General features: G+C 34.5%; 2 protein-coding genes across 2 annotated transcripts in view; one reads left to right on the top strand and one right to left on the bottom strand.

Annotated features, from left to right (window-relative positions):
• The window catches only part of hpca (hippocalcin), an 802,490-nt gene that overhangs the window by 520,994 nt on the left and 263,035 nt on the right, over positions 1-18,461 (top strand). The window lies entirely within an intron of this gene.
• fam8a1a (family with sequence similarity 8 member A1a) lies at positions 442-6,299 on the bottom strand. The gene is made up of 5 exons (XM_087295882.1): positions 5,874-6,299; positions 4,642-4,762; positions 4,188-4,311; positions 3,819-3,958; positions 442-1,553 (listed from the first exon to the last, which is right to left on the bottom strand). The coding sequence occupies exons 1-5, from the start codon at positions 6,211-6,213 to the stop codon at positions 1,406-1,408; spliced, it is 873 nt and encodes a 290-aa protein (XP_087152008.1). The 5' UTR covers positions 6,214-6,299; the 3' UTR covers positions 442-1,405.

Below are 18,461 nucleotides of genomic sequence, written 5' to 3'. Positions count from 1 at the left end.
TTGTTATGTTTTTTGACATTGAAAAAACTCTCCTGATCTTTCTTGAACACGTATGGAATTGAATATTCCAACACTATGTACAGAGACATCCTGAATGAAAACCTGCTTCAGAGTGATTCTGACCTCAGACTGCGACGATGGTTTATCTTCCAGCAGGACAATGAGCCAATGCACACTGCCAAAATATCAATGGAGTGGCTTCACAACAACTCAGTGAATGTCCTTGAGTGGCCTAGCCAGAGCCCAGACCTAAATCCTATTGAACATCTCTGAAGCCATCCAACCTGATAGAGCTTGTGAGGTACTGCAAAAAGGAATGGGCAAAAATTCCCTAAGACAGGTACGTCAAGCTTGTGGCGTCATATTCAAAAAGACTTGAAGCTGTAATTGCTGCCAAAGGTGCATCAACAAAGTATTGAGCAAAGGCTGTGATTACTTATGTACAAGTGATTTTTCAGGTTTTTATTATTAATACATTTCCAACAATTTAAAATTTTTTTTCACATAGTCATTATGGAGTATTGTGTGTAGAATTTTAAGGAAATAAATTAATTTAATCCATTTTGCAATAAGGCTGTAACATTAAAAAATGTGGAAAAAGTGAAGCGCTATGAGTACTTTCCAGATACACTGTATGACCAAATAATTATACTTAACCACTGTAAACAGGGAAAGAACGACAATCCCATGAAGCGCTGCGAAAAATAAAATAAATAAAGATCTTAACCCATTACAAAAACTATTTAAATAAGACAAAAAAAACTAAATCATTTCATCCACAAGCCAGAAAAAAGAAAGTGGTAAATACACTGCTGTTTAGCATCAAACATTATTGTCACAATTTTAAATATATAATTCTATGACATATCAAAACTGATGTGTTTGGCATGGCGAATACTGAAGGGCAGATAATGCGTGTTTCTAAATACCATACTCTGAAAATACCAACTCTGAAAAACATGACACACAAAGACAGTTTTTTTAGAAACCCTGAGAAATGTAGTGAGGCATATATCTGAATTGACAACAGGAGCGGACATTCCGGACAGCAAAGGGATACGCCATGAATGCCGAACTTAATTCCTTGTCTTTGCTGAGATTAATAACAGACTCGTCTGGGCTCTAAAGCTTGAAGTTATGAAAAACTTGTGGATTAAACTGCTGTTTAAAGTCAAACATTCCACTCATCTCCAAGCATGTCTACATAAAAACATGTGTCTTTATATCACTCAGCACGAAACTGACGAACATCTCTAAGAAAATTTGTAATACTTAATGCTGTAAACATTAGCTATGATACATGGGTTATTAGTGCAAATCAGCAGTGCAAACTCTCATGATATATATTCAATCAAATACTGAGAAGCTGTTAAAAAGCTTGACATGAGCAGTTTTCACAGGAAGGTCATCTGGCTCTCGATCTCCTCTGAACTACGATGGTTCCAGCCACAACATCATAAACAGTTCTGTTGTGCTGGAAAAAGAGTAGTGTGATAAAGATTGGGAAGAGGAAAGCGATGGAGAAGTTTTTGTTTAAGGCCCGTACTGTGGAGCTGCAAAGTGGAAGAAAAAAATAAAACGTTTCAATTAAAAGCATTTAGTTTGATTTAATTTTTACCATTTTTACAAACTTAACAAATTGTTTCATGTATAACTCTGGATAGAAGGGAAACAAGCAACAAACATAGTTTCAACATAATTTCTTATTCAGACACTCACCTTTATATACAATAGCTATTAACTTTGTACAAAATCATTTTTTAATCCTAAATTTGGGCCTGGAGATGCCTTGAGATCATTGAGGGCATTGAGCCAAGGTCCTGAAAATTAAGATTCCAAAAAATATTGCCTTTGAACCAGATTCTAAAATCATATTTGCACGTGTGCAAAGAAATATTTTATACTTATTGAGTTACAGGTGACATGTAGAAAAAATATATTTTATTTAACATTTAAACTGTATGTTCTAGGCCAGGCATATCCAAACTCTGTTCTGGAGGGCCGGTGTCCTGCAAAGTTTAGTTAAAACCCCAATCGGACACACCTGGGCTAGCTAATCAAGCTCTTATTAGGCTTTCTAGAAACATCCCTGCAGGTGTGTTGAGGCAAGTTGGAGCTAAAATCTGCAGGACAGCGGTCCTCCAGGACCGAGTTTGGACTCCCCTCTTTTCTATGTAATTGTTTTGATGGAAGAAATCAAGATGGATTTCAAGTTTCAACATTATTTGTTCTTCAGACATTATCATTTGTTTTAAGTTTTTTATTGCATGCAAATGAATAAATTTACTGTTAGTCAAGCTTATGGGACCGACTAAAGACTTTTGTCGACAAAAGAAGAGTGTGTTAGAACAGGGGTTCTCAAAGTGGGGGTCGGGACCCCTCGAGGAGTCGCGGGACAATGAAGGAGGGTCGCCTGGTGATTTAAAAAAATCTATTTATTATTATTAAATCATATAAGAATGACCATATTTTATCCATAACCTACTGAAGAGAAAAATATAGTCGTTTATAATTACTAAATAGTTATAGTAGCTTATAGTTACTATCTCTATTGGATTGCGACCCCAGTGGTAATTACATTATATTAAAGACACAGCAATAGCGTCAGATGCAGCAGATTGATTTTATAACACCAGGTTAAAGTTTCTGGCCCATTTACAGCACTGACATTAAACAAAGAATATACCTGGGTGTTTTGGTGTGTGTGTGACATTGCATGCAAGGTTTCTGTATTCATAACCAGGATATTGGGGGTCGCGAGTCACTGGCATCGTCATATTAGGGGTCGCAGGCTGAAAAGTTTGGAAACCTCTGTGTTAGAAAATGAGATTATAATAGGTTTGCATCTATGGGTGTTTGGCCCAAGTCTTGATCAGTATCCATTGGCAAATAATGCTACAGTGAGGGCTACAGGTCAACAGGTTATCTAACAGACCTACACAAATCTCTGTATAAACTAAATATTGAAGAGGACCTATTTTACCCCTTTTACACAATGTAAGATACGCCTTTGGTGTCTCCAGAATGTGTCTGTAAAGTTTCAGGTCAAAATACCCATCAGATTATTTAATATAGCCTCCAGAATTTGTCCATTTTGGTGTCTGAGTACAGTGTAGCTGTTTTTGTAGCCTGTGGCTTTAAATAAAAATAAGCTGCTTCTCCCAGCCCAACGCTCCCACATGCATGTCGGCTTCACGTTACATCAGATAAACAGCAGTCAGTAATAAAGACAGACATGGATAAAGCTCAAATACAGCTCAGTCAAAAATATCAACTAAGCTTTTTTCATGTATGTGTGTTGGAGTTTATTCAAGCCTTTCGAAAATGATGAGTCACACACAAATGCCAATTGCAGTACACACACATATATATTTGTATTTGCTGACACCATGCGTGGTGTCAGCAAAGTGGTTGTTATAGCAGTTAAGAATTAGATAGCGATTTAACTTTCTTTATTAGAAACATGCTCTGTTTTACAAACGTTTTAAACTTATAAAACTGTGAAAGAAATCACAGAGAGTTGGAAGTGATTTAAAAAAATGTTCTGTTGACGTGTATATATGTTATTATAGAAACATGGCACCTGTCAATCAATTCAGTGGGCGGGGAAAACCGCATTCTTACGTCAAGTTGCAGTGGGGCTCAAAATCACTGGGATTTGGGTCCTATTTTAACATCAGGAAATTTAAAAAAAAGAGGCTTCTTGTGTTTCTATGACTTTAATATGACCGTGGACAAACTATACCTACACACAGTTCTGTCCAAACCGTTTTACAAAAGATGATATATATATATATATATATATATGCATAACTCACGCAGATAAGCTGACAGTGGATGCTGGTACCACCAAAACCCGATTCGGTTGCACCAGGACTGTCGTGTCACATGAGACGACTCGAAGACCCAAAAGAAACTTTCCTGGAGTGGCACCTCCAGCTCCCCAAATACAGATGATCTGCAGAAAAAGACAAAAACAGACTGTATGAGTGCAGGCAAGATGTCTACAATTTATTCAAATCACTTTAGACCACAGAGTTTTCCCTCCAAATACTGTTATTAAGCAACAAGAGTACAAGGATGAAAATGCTGATCAAAAATGTACTGTGAATATATACAAGGTTTGTAATTTTGTTTTTCCAAGATGAAAAAAAAAACATGCTAGAATCTCAAGGAGACTCACTTACTTCATAAACACACACCAGTACTCTGTATGCTAAAGCCACGACCATCATCTTCTGCAGGTCCTCCAATGACGTGTTCTCATCAATCTCTTCCACTATAAACTGCATTATGAATTTGGAAATATCTCTGTTCAGAAGATCAAAGAAGACATTTGAACTGTCATTATACAATACTCTATGCAATATATTTAAAATGCCATGTGTCATTTGCTCAAAATAATGTTAAAGGTGTAGGCCTAATAATGCATAAATAATTACAATCTAATAGAACTGTTTATTATTTAATATATTTTCCTGTGCTCAATAAACATTTCTAATCATTATCAATGTTAAAAACAGATGTTGCTTAAAAATAAAAGCACTTACTGATTTTTCTGTGGTCTTTTGGGCATTTTATTTTAATTGAAATCCTGTCTTAATAAAAGTATTTTCTTTTAAATATATATTCTCAACTCACTTCATTCCACAGAGATGCATGATCCACAACACTATGGTTGCTTTCACACAGAAGAGAATGAAGAAATCGACAGTTTCAGCCAGAAATCTGCGTAGAGGAGAGGGTATAATGTATTCTCTACCTGAAAGGAAAAAGATCATGTTATGAAAGACTACCTATGGATGCACGTTTAATATTTTCACTGTCACAAAAACTGTGCATTCTTAAGTTAGTTTATTTGACTTGATTCTTGCATTAAAACATATAGTAGTACGTGTCATGTAAATTAATGTTGTTCTTTTTAGTCTTTAAGCTTTTTAGTTTCTTGAATCAAATTATTTCACATTGAACACACTGGCCGGGAAATGCCCATTTTAGACTTTTTTATTGTTGTTTAAAATGTTTAAATATACTAGGTACTACTGAATTTAATTAAAGTTACTTATATAGCGCTTTTCACAGTAGTTATTGTTTCAAATCAGCTTTTCAAAAGATGCAAATTATTGTAATATAATCAAAATCAGAAAAGTTGAGTTATTAGTTACCATAACTGTATTAATTGCTAGTAAATACTTTAATTAACTAGTAAGCAATAGCTTTTAACAGTTCAAGTTATTATATATAAGCATAGTTGAGTTGCAGTTACACAGTATGTAGGTGATGTCATTGTTGTACATGTTCAATGAAGTGCATCATCATCTCTTCACAGATCTTGGATAGCACTACTAAAGAACTATAATACTGACACAAATAGCTCCATATTCTGAGCGGGAAAGTGGCATAGAATCACTTGTGATCTTCAGAGCGAACCACAAAAAATTACATTTACTATTAATTTACATTTACAAAACCAAATGAATAATGGTTATAAAAACACAGCATTGTAATATACAAATAAAGTGTGTTCAGTTTCCTGCATATCATTTCACTTCAAATGTTGTCAATGTATCTTCATCATGAGCCACGTGTATTAGTTTTACTTTGCCTCTGCATGTTTTTTTGACACTCAAGGTGTCAGTAGTCATTGACAAGACAGAGTGCATTATAATTTTGGGGTAAACTATCCCTTTAAATTAGGAAATACATAATACCAAAGTGAATACAACTATAGAGACTGTGAAGGAAAATCTACAATTTACACAAAATGTAAATGAATTTTATTAGGTTCTTTATTAACGTGTGTTTTAAGGATTTTTGTTTAAAGCTAACTAGTCTTTCTTCTCAGATGACTGCGTTACTGACAGTTACTCTACCTGCGGGCTGTGCTGCCCCTCTGTCCCCAGTGCTGGATGTGGCGGTGTCTGCTGGACGGATGGCTCCCGGGCTGCTCATTTGGTTGTACCAGGCGGCGATGTCCGCCGGCGTTGTGGGATACACGGATGCAGAGCTGCCCGGTGCCTGGCAACCGAACTGAGGCGGAGGAAAGAGCGGCGCGGACATCAACACCCAGCTCTGCCAGCTCACATATCCGCTGTAGTAGCGCCACATCCACTGCTGCAGCCGCGCGCAGTACTCGTTCGTTGTCATCTTATCATCGTCATTGGCTCCTTCGCCGTTTTTGTCCGCCTCTTTCGCACTGTTCTTCTTTGCCATGTTCACCTCTTAAATAAATCCTATTTTCACTTCCTTCCACTCACTAAAGAGGCTAATCTTCTCAGAGAACGGCCATGACAACTGCTCATTTAAGCTGGAATATACCATTGTACCCGTGGTGCAACGTGCTTGGAGTTGTTTTGTGTTTTTACTTTAATATCTTTGACAAGCGAATGAAACTAAATTTTCATAATTAGTTTTTTGTAGCAAAACGATTGTGCAAACTGGTCACGTAGATTCAAATAAAAAATGCCCGCCATTTGTGCACCCCCGTGTTATTCAATAATGTTGCAGCCTGCAAAGTTTACAAAAAGGTTCATAGCAGAGAAATGAGCTACATTGTTCGTGTTTATTCATTTTGGTTAATTAAACATATCGGATTGATTATTGTTAGTTTGTTAGCTCAGTTCCAGTAAGCTATCGGTTAGTAAATGTTTACTAACACTTTAATGTTAAATTAACCGTAAATAAATTCTCTGTGTTTATGTTAACTAATGCTGTAGTTAAACTTATGTTAAATGAAACCTTTATTGTAAAGTGTTACCATGTTAATAACAATCGGTTATTCAACACAGAAGTCATATAACTATAAACGATTTAAATAATTTTTTTATTTGTAGCTAGTAAAATATTGAAAGTAGATACTATATCCCTGCTGAAAAAGCTTAAACCAGCCTATTTTCTAGCCTGACCAAGACCAGGCTGAAAATGACAGGACACCAGCCTGGAAATGGCCAAAACCCCTCTAAAACCAGACTGGTCAATCAGCTAAAACCAGTCAACCAGCCTAGGCTAGTTTAAGCGTTTTTTTAGCAGGGATGTAATGGTAAAATATTTATACTTACAGAAAAAAGTAATTAACCTGCTAGTGACTTATTACTTTATTTATTTATATTATCAGATTTTTACAATAATTTATAAATATGGGTAAAATGGTGGCTTAGTGGTTAGCACTGTTCTCCTCACAGCAAGAAGGTCGCTCGTTCGAGCCTCTTCTGGGTCAGTTGGCATTTCTGTGTGGAGTTTGCATGTTCTCCCAGTGTTTGCGTGAGTTTTCTCCGGGTGCTCCGATATCCCCCACAATCCAAAGACATGCGGTACAGGTGAATTAAATAAGCTAAATTGGCCGTGTGTATTTGTGTGAATGAGAGTGTATGGGTGTTTCCCAGTACTGGGTTTCAGCTAGAAGGGCATGCTGGATAAGTTTGTGGTTCATTTTGCTTAGGCGACCCCTTACGAATAAAGTAATTAAGCCGAAAATGAATGAATAAAGGCATTGAATAAAATAAGTGTTATAATAGCCTACGTAATGGTAAAATAATTTTTTTACAGAAAAAATGGTAGTGCTGGAGACTTAAGGCTGCTTTATTTTTATTCTATCTATCTATCTATCTATCTATCTATCTATCTATCTATCTATCTATCTATCTATCTATCTATCTATCTATCTATCTGATTTTTTATATTTACATAAATATAATGTTGACAAATAGGCCTACTATATTTTCGTGTTTTGAAGAAAAGTTTTATTAATGAGCACATAAATTAAATGTTCTTCTTAATAAAAAATCCACACGTTATTAACCCCAGAAAACATTCATTTAACAATTTTAGAATGTTTTTGGGTGTTAATAACGTGTGGATTCATTATAAAGATGGCGAGCTAAGCACATGTAGTTTTCTCTGCTCTATATTTTTGATTTATTGACCAAGATTCTATATTGTATCATCCCGATTACAGTTTTATTGTTGACTCGTTTAAGTAGATTGAAATTCTTTCAACAAAATAAAGCTCTACACAACCCCCCAACCCCAAAAAAGAAAGTTAGTCATCTTTGTTTAAATTCATTACCACTAGATGGCGACAGTGTCTTTTACATGATTTAGAATTTGCAGTGAAAATGAACTGATTTATTCTCAATATTTTCTGCATTTTAACATGTATGTCAACATAAATTTAATGACACATACTCCTAAACATAACACTTTTTTTATCAAGAAGCACTGAGAAGGAATGAACTGTATAAACTCTATGTACTTAAATTCAGTTTTAGCAAATACATAAAACTGAGATTTACTATGCTGATTTAGACATCAGCATATCAATGTGAAGCTATAAGGTAATAAACGTTTCACTAAATATCAACCAGAATCAACGCTTGTTTTACCCCTACGCTTGTTATGGCGGCCAGCTGTTAAGAGACAGTGATGTATTAAAGTCTCATTCTCTGCTGGGTGTGTATTTGCTGACTGGGCTGCCCTGGGCCTGTGAGTAAGGTCTGGCCGGCCTATAGTGACTGTGCTGGGCCCTGAATGGAGGCCTCCAGGCGGAACAGAATCGGGCCATGTGAGGATGATCATCTCTGACAGGACGTGAGGTGACTTGCGCAGAAATAATCAGGGCCAAATAAAAGCTGTGTCTAGCAAACGCTGACCTGCATGGAAGCTGCCACTGGTGCAGGATTAAAGGCGAGGTGTGTGAGTGTGTGATTGGGTTTGCGGTTGATACACATGTAATCATATAGCATCTGCACAAAAAAAAATAAAAAAATCAATCAACAGGGGGTAAAGTGGTCAAAATGTAGTCACATTACAAATGCTGATCAAACTTACTGTCATAAAAAATTGTGTCAAGAGTTGTTGCAACGTCTGTTTAGGGAGGCTAAATAATAATAAATAAATAAATACTTTTGTCTTTTATAATTTGTTTTGTTTTTTGTCATCATTTATTTTAAACTATATATATATATATATATATATAACCCCGATATATATATATATCAATACAGCCATATTGCACTGCTACGAGTGTGATATTATGTTTATACAACAGTTCGATGGCATAATCGTGTATATAAAAAAAAGAAAATCAAACACGAAGACATTTGTCTCTGAAAGTCAGAACCGCAGAAACAGTCCAAAACGGGTGATTTTGCTCACATTTGAAATGTATAAGGCTGAACGGCATGAAATGTCATCAGTCTACAGAGATTTCCCAGTATTTCACTGTTGCCAATCAGGAGATCACAATAATTAACCCCGAAAAAGCCAAAGTAGAGCAAAAACACTACAAGATTACTGCTGTGCTTGTGATAAGGAAAAACTAAACACATGTAGGCATTTCTTCTTTCTTTCTGTTTACTGAACGAGTCTGCAGTAACAAAAGCAGGAGACCAAAAAGTGACTCAGGGTTATATAAAGTGTAGCCAACACTAAATACATATATTCCTGACATCTGAGTCCCATCTCACACTCAACACACTACAATTACTATGGTATAAATACAGCACTACATACAGCAGTAACATACGAGAGAGATGGACTTATGCTGCATTCACACCAGATGCGGAAGGAGCGTCAGTCTACATGCAAATGAGGCGGCTCAAATTACAAGATTAGTGCCAATGAAGTGGCGCAAGTTGAGCGATTGACTCACTCGGGTTGGAAAATTTAACCTTCAGTGCACATTTGCGCCGCGTTAACCAATCAGGAGCTTGCTTTTGTAGGAGCGTGATTACGATGTAGCACCTGTTGTTGGAGTCCCAGGGGAAAAAACCTCCTGCCGACACTGGACAACAGTCCATTAAACTGGGCTCAGCTTAGTCGAAGGCACTGCTTAAAAGCTTCCATCATCCAGGTATAGTTTCTGTTGGAGTTTATGAGCTCTCAGAGCTGGTGCACCTTAGAATGGATCTAGTGGACTCAGACACGGCTCCAAACGAATCAACACTGTTTTTCAGTCTTCCTACAGCACATAAACACAGCTATTCTTGTAATAAAACCAACGTTAGTCATTTAGCAAAGAAGCTAGAGTCACCAGGCAGACAGAAGCTCTGCCCATGATGCGAATCAGCCTCTATTGTCAAGTGAAATTGACATGCGAATAAAGAGAATAAACTAAAAACTAAAAGTAAACTAAAAATGTTCACATGTCTATTTACAGGCAAATAGTGTGAATTATCTGCGCGTTTCATGTATGAAACAGCATAAAAATCTCACTTGCCAGTTTAGTAATGATTTGGCTGTACGAGTGCTGTTATTACGGAAATATCGCACAGCTATCAGCCAATCAGATTCGAGAACCAGACAGAACTGTTTTATAAATACTTTTAAATAAACCGAAACACAAAGCAAAGAAAAACAAAACAAACAAACAAAAAAACTACATAAACAAATGTATTTAGAAAACAAGTTTAATTTATTTGTTTGGTGTTTTGTTTAGTTATTTATTTGAAAAAAATGTCATGTTTTATTTATATTTGTTTTGAGTACAAAACTTCAGAAATTCCACGTTTTTGTTTTGCTTCCAAACATTTTTTTTGTTTTGTGTTTTTTGAATATACACACATTTTATGATGATTTCTTTTCATGTCCTTTTCTAACTTGAAAACACAGTGTTTATTTGTGTTTCATTTAAAAGCACTTGTCTTTCAATTATTATGACTCCAAAGTATGTCATGATATTTCTTCTACTATTATTTAACAAAAAAAAAAGAAGAAAGAAAGAAAAAGAAGAAGGCTAACTAAGAAGGAGGTAAAAGAGCACTGGATCATATTTTTTTGACTCTGTTTATGTCATAACATCTGAAAAATGAAATCACCAGAGGTTCAGATGTTCAAAGCACAAATGCTGATCAAACTTACTGTCATGCTTGAACTTTGTGACTATAGTGATTGTGTCAAGACAGTCTGTGCAACATCTGTTCAGGGAGGATGGATGCAATAATTGACTCAAAAGCTGACCTTTGTGTCATAAATGTTAAAGCAATAATTAAGAAAAAAAAAAAAGACTCACTGTTTAATCCCCCTCAGGTGATTCCAAACCATTATGAGTTTCTTTTTCTGTTCAACACAAAACAAGATATTTTGAAGAATGTTAGAAAATAATAGCCACCCATAGGAAAAAAATATATATAATGAAAGTCAATAATTACTGGTTTCCAACATTTTACAAAATATCTTCTGTAGAGTTCAACAGAAAAAAACAGGGAGGGAGAGTAAATGTAAATGACTGAATTTTCATTTTTGAGTAAACTGTCCCTTAAACAAATGATCAGCACATTTACATTTGCTTAGTCATGTTGGGGTTGAAACCTTTATCATGACTTTCCTGCATGTGATAACAGCACAAACCGCCTCAGACCTCTGAGTGACTTCTTTTGATTTATAATTGGGTAAAAAACACAAACTTTGTTGTATTAGTGTTTGTGCATGTTGATAAAAACATTTTATCCATACAAATAAGAGTGAATGTGTTTAAAATATATTTTTCTTCTGGAAAAATTCTAATTTGTTTTATTTTGGCTAGAATGAAAGCAGTTTTTAATATTTTTAAAACCATTTTAAGGTCAGTGTTATTAGGCCTAATTATTATGTATACTATACTATAATTATTATAATAACTATAATTATTATTACTATAATAATTATGTGTTAATGTCACTTTTAAGCAGAATAGCACCCTTGAAAAATATCTAGTAAAATATTATACTGTCATCATGGAAAAGATAAAGAAATCAGTTATTAGAAATTAGTTATTAAATGCATTAACCTTAGAAATGTGTTGAAAAAATATTTTCTCAATTAAACAGAAATTAAGGAACAAATATAAATGAATTAAAATTTAATATGAAGGCTATATTCTAACAAAACTGTATATATGTTGCTTTTGATAGCTTAAAAAAAGGTTACGAGCTCAATTATTGGTATGAATTGACTTTGACATTAATAATCTTTAAATTATTTCAAGTATAAAAGTTTGTTTTGTTTTGAGACCTTCTATAACCAGCAGTGACGCATCTTTGCTTTGCTGAGTTAGTTTCTTTTAATCTCATATCTTTCCAAACTCTTACTGTTTGTGTCCAAGTCTGCTTAATTCAGTGCTGATGTTGAGAATGCCATAAAAGAAAATGATCTTTACAACAAATGGACTGAATGCTGATGCAGAAAGCAGGAAATCATGTGATGTCAACACACTTACACAGATTTAACCTCAGACACAAGATTGTGAAAGTCATTTACAGAAGAAATGTCTTCAGTATTTAAAATGATTGTGTCAAACTATGTCCCAAATAAATATAAGTGGATAGTGGGTGGTAGTGGGTCATAGTTTATAGCACGCCACTGTAAAATAATCAATTGCTTCAATTCTAAGTTGAACCAAAGTGCTTTTGCAAATTATTTGATTTTCCCTTACATTAAATTGAGTCCAAGCAATAAGCTACAGTAAATTTGATATGATTTAAAATATGAAGTCAAATAATGGTTTCATTTAAAAGCTACAATAATGTAGATATTTATATATATTTCAATGTTAGATTTTTACAATATCATGCAGTCCTAACTTGTTTGTTCAGCATTTTGGTTTGTATTTAATTTAAAAAACAAAACACTATTTATTTATGCTGTATTTGTTGATTTGTGTTGCTTTGAAAAGTTAAAAAAAATTAAATAAAATTATTTATTCTTTTGTATGTATGTCTATTTTTTATTATATTTTTTCACTGACGGAAAGAAAATCTCCATACAATAAAACAACAGACATTACAGTTTCCTTCTTTCTGTTTTTGTTTTAACAACCCAACCCCCATCCCCAAGACCTGAACATCCCAAAGCAGCTTAACAAAATAAATAAGGCCGAATACAATAATTACATAGTTCCGAGTCATGCATGTCGTTTTGTTATTTTTTTTAAGTAGTACAAATATTCAATTTTATTTGTTCATGTGTCTATATTTAGAATATATTTAAGAATTAAAAAAAATCATGATGTATTTGTGTTTTTTTACTTATAGTCTTTCAATAATGACTCGAAATCTACACACACACACATAGCAATAATATATAAAACTAGGCTAATAAGGTTGCTTGAGGAAGTAAAATAACTATAATATTTAATATAACAATTTTAAGAATGTTAAAATATGATTTTCCCATTTGTAATTGCTTGAAAAAATTGGATTTGTGCCAACAAAGATAACATCCTTCTTACACTGATTACACGACAAATAAATAATCTCTTTTGACATCCACTCATATATCAAAAATAGGAAAACTAAACTAAAAAAGCAGAGTTCCTCTTTTGTTTCCGTAAACGTGATCTGCTTACGTATTTCTCTACCTTTAGCTGAGAAAAAAGAGAGCGCAAATCCCTTTTCTCAAGATTTGTAGCTCTGTGTTGACACCGAGACCCCATTAAGTGAATTATGTCAGCTTCCTTACTTTTGAGAGGGGCTCGGGCGTCATGTGGTCAGGGCTCATATATACCTCCCTCCACCTCCCATTCACAGCACCTATATGTGTCCCCCTCCGTATGATCACATGAGCCACTTCCCCCTCGGCCTTTCTAGATCAAAAGTGGGAAAAGAAATAAAGCATTCCACAACATCTGACCCATTGAAAATGTTTGTTTGCAATATACATGCAGCTGTGGGCAGACAAAGCACAAAACAAGCAGCCTGCACTTCAAAGTCGCTTTGTGTTCCGCATATAGAAAATCTGTTTGAATTATGGGCTAAATTTGTCATTCTTGAAACACCATTGATCTGTGACTACATGCATTTCAATACAATGTTTTTGTAATCTTTTTAGATAAATCTCAATCTTTGAGGTTGCAGGGGTTAAACATACAGGTTTAGCAATACATCGATATGGACTGATATGCCAATCAATTCATTAGCATCATTATTAATCGATTATTTCCATAAAGTATTGATACCTCCATACAATTTTTCAGTGTTGGGGAAAGTTACTTTTGAAAGTAATGCATTATAATATTGAGTTACACCCTAAAAAAGTTGTGTTACTTATTTGTATTTATTTATAGAAATTGATGCGTTACATTACTTTTCATTTATTTACTTACTTACTTTTTCTTCTTTTTTAATAGAGAAGCTAATTAACAGCACACTCTATGACCTTTACTAGAAATATACAGTGAATATGCAGGTTTATCAATACATCAATATGGATTGTTACTGTATATCAATCGATTCACTAGCAATATTATTTTTGTTAATTGTTTCCATAAAGTATTGATACCTCTATAACAGTTTTTCAGTGTTTGGGAAAGTTATTTTTGAAAGTAATGCATTACAATATTGAGTTACTCCCCGAAAAAGTAACTAGTTGCGTTATTTAGTTACTTTTTAGGAAAAGTTATCTATTTTCTTACTTTTGAGTTACTTTTGCAATACTTTTACTTACTTTTCTTCTTCTTTTTTTATAGAGAAGCTCTGCAATTAACAGCACACTGCATAACCATTAATAAAAATATACAGTAAATATACAGGTTTAACAATATACATCAATATGGATTGGTATATCAATCAATTCACTAGCAATTTTATTAATCAGATATTTCCATAAAGTATTGAGATACAGAACAGAAAAACAGAACACCAACACTGTCTTTTAACTATATAAGCTCTGCAATTAACAACACACTCAGCCCCGTTTACTTTTCTCCATGCATTAACAATGATGAGAATACTTCTAGTGCAGAAATGTAAGGCTCTGCCATCGTGGTTTCTGTTTGTTTCTGCAGGGCAAAAATTCTCTCACTGAGTCGATGATTCAACGTTTATTTTAATTCAGCAATTTATTTTTTAAAAGCAAATTAATTCTGCTAAAAAGTAACTCGCACTACATTTTTTAGAAAGTAATTCAAATATTATCATTTAATTTTTTCAGTAATGTGTTACTTTACTTGTTTCTTAAAAAAGTAATAATATTACGTAACTTGTAATGCATTACTCCAACACTGCAATTTTTCAGTCGCAACAACAAAGCAGCTTTTGCAGCCAATTTACAGTAATAACAGCCTGATCTCACCATGAAATGTTTTATTTCAGTGGGTAATTTATACAAGTTCAAACTAATTCAGGTGTACGAAAATGTATGATTTTAAAAAGAGGAGTAGCACCAAACCCGACCTCTAAGCCCAACCGTCATTGGGGGATAAGCAAATTGAACTAAATTGTGTGAATGAGATTATACAAATTCATACTAATTAATTAGCTACTAAATCAAAAACTTATGAATTGCAGTGAGATAGAGTTGATATTACTCATTTAAAGTCTGAGGTAATTTAAAATTTACACTGTTTATTTCACTAGCGCTTATTATTATTTAGATGAACAATTAACCACGGAAGTTAATTAGCAAAAAAAAAAACGTTTGTTTTGGTTATCAAGCAAAGTCTGACCATTTGCTTTCGTGTGTGAAGTGGTGGCCCTTCTCTGATGAAATGAGTTTGTTGCTTCAGCACAACATCCCTAACCATGCCCCTCTTACTGTTAGTTTGCTATGATGGAATGATGCACAAAAAGAAGACCCGCCTCCTACCTAATATTCCTGAACAACATATCGAAACAAAAGTCTCAGCAACTTCTGGTTTATTCTGACTTTAAGAATAATTTATTATTTATTTTTGACTTGATGACTCTATTATTATTTTTTATATTATTTTTAAAAAGTGTATTTTTTGTTGTAAATGCAATTTTCACACAGATCAATTTAGTGTTTATTTTATATACATTTGAAGTCAGAATTTTTAGTCCTCCTTTGAATTTTTTTTAATTCTTTTTAAATACTTCTCAAATGATGTTAAACAGATCAAGAAACATTTCACAGTATGTCTGATAATATTTTTTTTCTGGATAAAGTCTTATTTGTTTTATTTTGGCTAGAATAAAAGCAGTTTAAAAAATTTTAAAAGCCATTTTAAGGTCAAAATTATTAGTCCCTTTAAGCTAATTTTTTTTAAATAGTCTACAGAACAAACCATCGTTATAAAATAACCTGCCTAATTACCCTAACCTGCCTAGTTAACCTAATTAACCTAGTTAAGCCTTTTCAATGTCACTTTAAGCTGTATAAATGTGTCTTGATAAATATCTAGTCAAATATTATTTACTGTCATCATGGAAAAGATTAAATAAATCAGTGATTAGAAATGAATTATTAAAACTATTATGTTTAGAAATGTGTTGAAAAAATCTTCTCTCTATTAAACAGAAATTGGGCAAAAAATTCACACAAAAGTCAATAATTCAGGGGGGCCAATAATCCTGTCTTCAACTGTACATTTGAGTTCATAAAAAGGTCACTGGTTCTGTAAAATAGGCACATTTCTTAAAACTGATTCATGGATCAATATTCCACTGAATCAAATTAAATTGGAATTGTATCCCAGAATTTTAATCAATTTTGCTGCCTAAGAGTATCAACATCATATCATATCATATCATGATGAGATACCGGATATACACCCCTAGTACTACTGTGGTTTCTTTACAAGCTGTAAAAAAAAAAAAAAAGGGTGGTGAATGACTTCAAAGAAGCTTTGTGTTCCACAAATAGAAAACGCTTTTGTAATGGGGCTAAATTTGTCATTCTTGAAATGCCACTGACTCGAGGTGTGACTATCTCAGTGAACTTCACCTAAATTACCCCAAAATCCTTTTTGGTGTTTCCAATAAATCTCAATCTTCTAGGTTGCAGGGGTTAAACACAAGTACGACCGTAAGTGGTTTGTTTACAAGCACTAAGAAGAAAAGGTTGGTGAATGACTTATTGCTTCCCTTTCCTCTGAGCTATGATAGAGCCGTGTTATCTCCCCCCTGCAGCGTGTGGAAGTACGTGTTTGAAAGTCATTAAAGGGTGTTCACGGAGCTATTGTTCTCTAGACCTAGGCTCTTAAAAATAAAAACACATAGATATATCTTCTTTGAATAAAACTGGATTAAACGCATTACCTATGACGCTCATACGTCAAATCCTCTCGCTCCTCTCCAGCAGGAAAGAAGCACTTTTTCATCGCTTGACATGTATTGAAATTGATCAGCTGAAAACAAAAAAAGCTGACGGAAAGAGTTTGGAGAACTTTGTTCATTCAGGACATAACAGGCTTCTCACTGACAGCCTTATAATGTTGTAGGATCTGTGTGGTTCGGCCTACAAATAGAGTTCAAATTTAAAGGGACAGTTCACACAAGATAAAAATGTACTCTTTGTTTACTCAGCCTTAAGTGGTTCCAAACTAACATGAGTTTCTTTTTTCCAGCTGAGCACCAAAAAATATATATTTGGAGGTATGTTGGAAACTTCTATAGTAGGAAAAAACAAATACTACAGAAGTCCTTGGATACTAGTTTCCAACACTCTTCAAAATATCTTTTGTGTTCAACAGAAGAATTTACCAGGGGCCTCATGTATCAACACTGCGTACGCACAAAAACTTTGCGTACGCCAGGTTTCACGCTCAGAATCGCTCACGTTTGGATTTACTAACAATGAACTGAACGTGGGAATGTGCGCAGCTTCACGGCAGGTTTCTGGCTGGCGTACTCACATTTTTTGTGCGTGTCTGTTTTATTTCCATTGGCGACTCCTAGAGGCAGTTGTATTAAATTCCTCTCTACAAAGTGTCTGAGCCTTGCAATGGCAGCTGTATGAGACGGGTTCATCTAGTAGGTATGTAAGGTTTCCATACCATACATTTGACCAGCTAAACATTAAAGCACAATTTGCAGCGGTCGCCTGTTTTCCCAATGTAATCTGAGCTATCTACCGCACGCACATTGTTATAAAGACACTATCTGAAGATGAATTTGCATGCGTGAATAAGAAACATTTCCATTCAATAAATGTGCAAATAAAATATGATGCACAAACTTATTAATGATTCCTACTTGTCTTTCTCGTGATAAATAGTGGGCAAAATCTGATATGTAGCGGGAAAAAAAAGAAGAAAGAGTTCATCAGACGCTGGATTCGAGCCGAGTTTATGCTCGAACGTGTCAGTACTGCAACATTTTACAGATATAAACCACACTATTTCCTTTTTTAATGCACTCAGTGCGATGTTCAGACCCAACTGTGTTAACCGCATCAGCTAAACTCTCCCACTCTGATTTTTTCTTTTGTTGTTAATTCCGGAGAACAAACTTGCAAATAACACCGCTTTTCTCCGGTCTACCTCCGAAAGCAGCACCTCCAATTCACATTTTGTTCAAAGTTTCTCTTTTTGCTTGATTTTGCCATTGCTTTTTCGTTGGGTTTTGCCATTAGCATAGTCATTAGCATATTCATACGGGGGAGGAGGCAGGGAGGGGTTTTGTGCTCGTGCATGTTGCGCTCAGTTTCACGTTCATTCGGATGTACAAAAGAATATGCGTGAGATTCGGCGTACGGTGTTTCATACATCTAAAATTTTTTCTGCGTACGCACATTTACAGCTTTGTGCG

The sequence above is a fragment of the Danio rerio genome, chromosome 19 (genome assembly GCF_052040795.2).
Source record: "Danio rerio strain M-AB ecotype USA chromosome 19, GRCz13ab, whole genome shotgun sequence".
Lineage (NCBI taxonomy): Eukaryota > Metazoa > Chordata > Actinopteri > Cypriniformes > Danionidae > Danio > Danio rerio.
The sequence above is the reverse complement of the archived record's forward strand: the minus strand, read 5'-3'. Positions and strand labels throughout refer to the sequence as shown.

What these genes read in the sequence shown, in the direction of transcription:
- fam8a1a (XM_087295882.1), bottom strand. Translation starts at nt 6,213, where the DNA reads ATGGCAAAGAAGAACAGTGCGAAAGAGGCGGACAAAAACGGCGAAGGA. An exon ending in AGGGGCAGCACAGCCCGCAG is followed by an intron (nt 4,763 to 5,873) that starts GTAGAGTAACTG and finishes TTTTCCTTTCAG; the next exon opens with GTAGAGAATACATTATACCC. An exon ending in TCCACTGTCAGCTTATCTGC is followed by an intron (nt 1,554 to 3,818) that starts GTGAGTTATGCA and finishes TCCACTTTGCAG; the next exon opens with CTCCACAGTACGGGCCTTAA.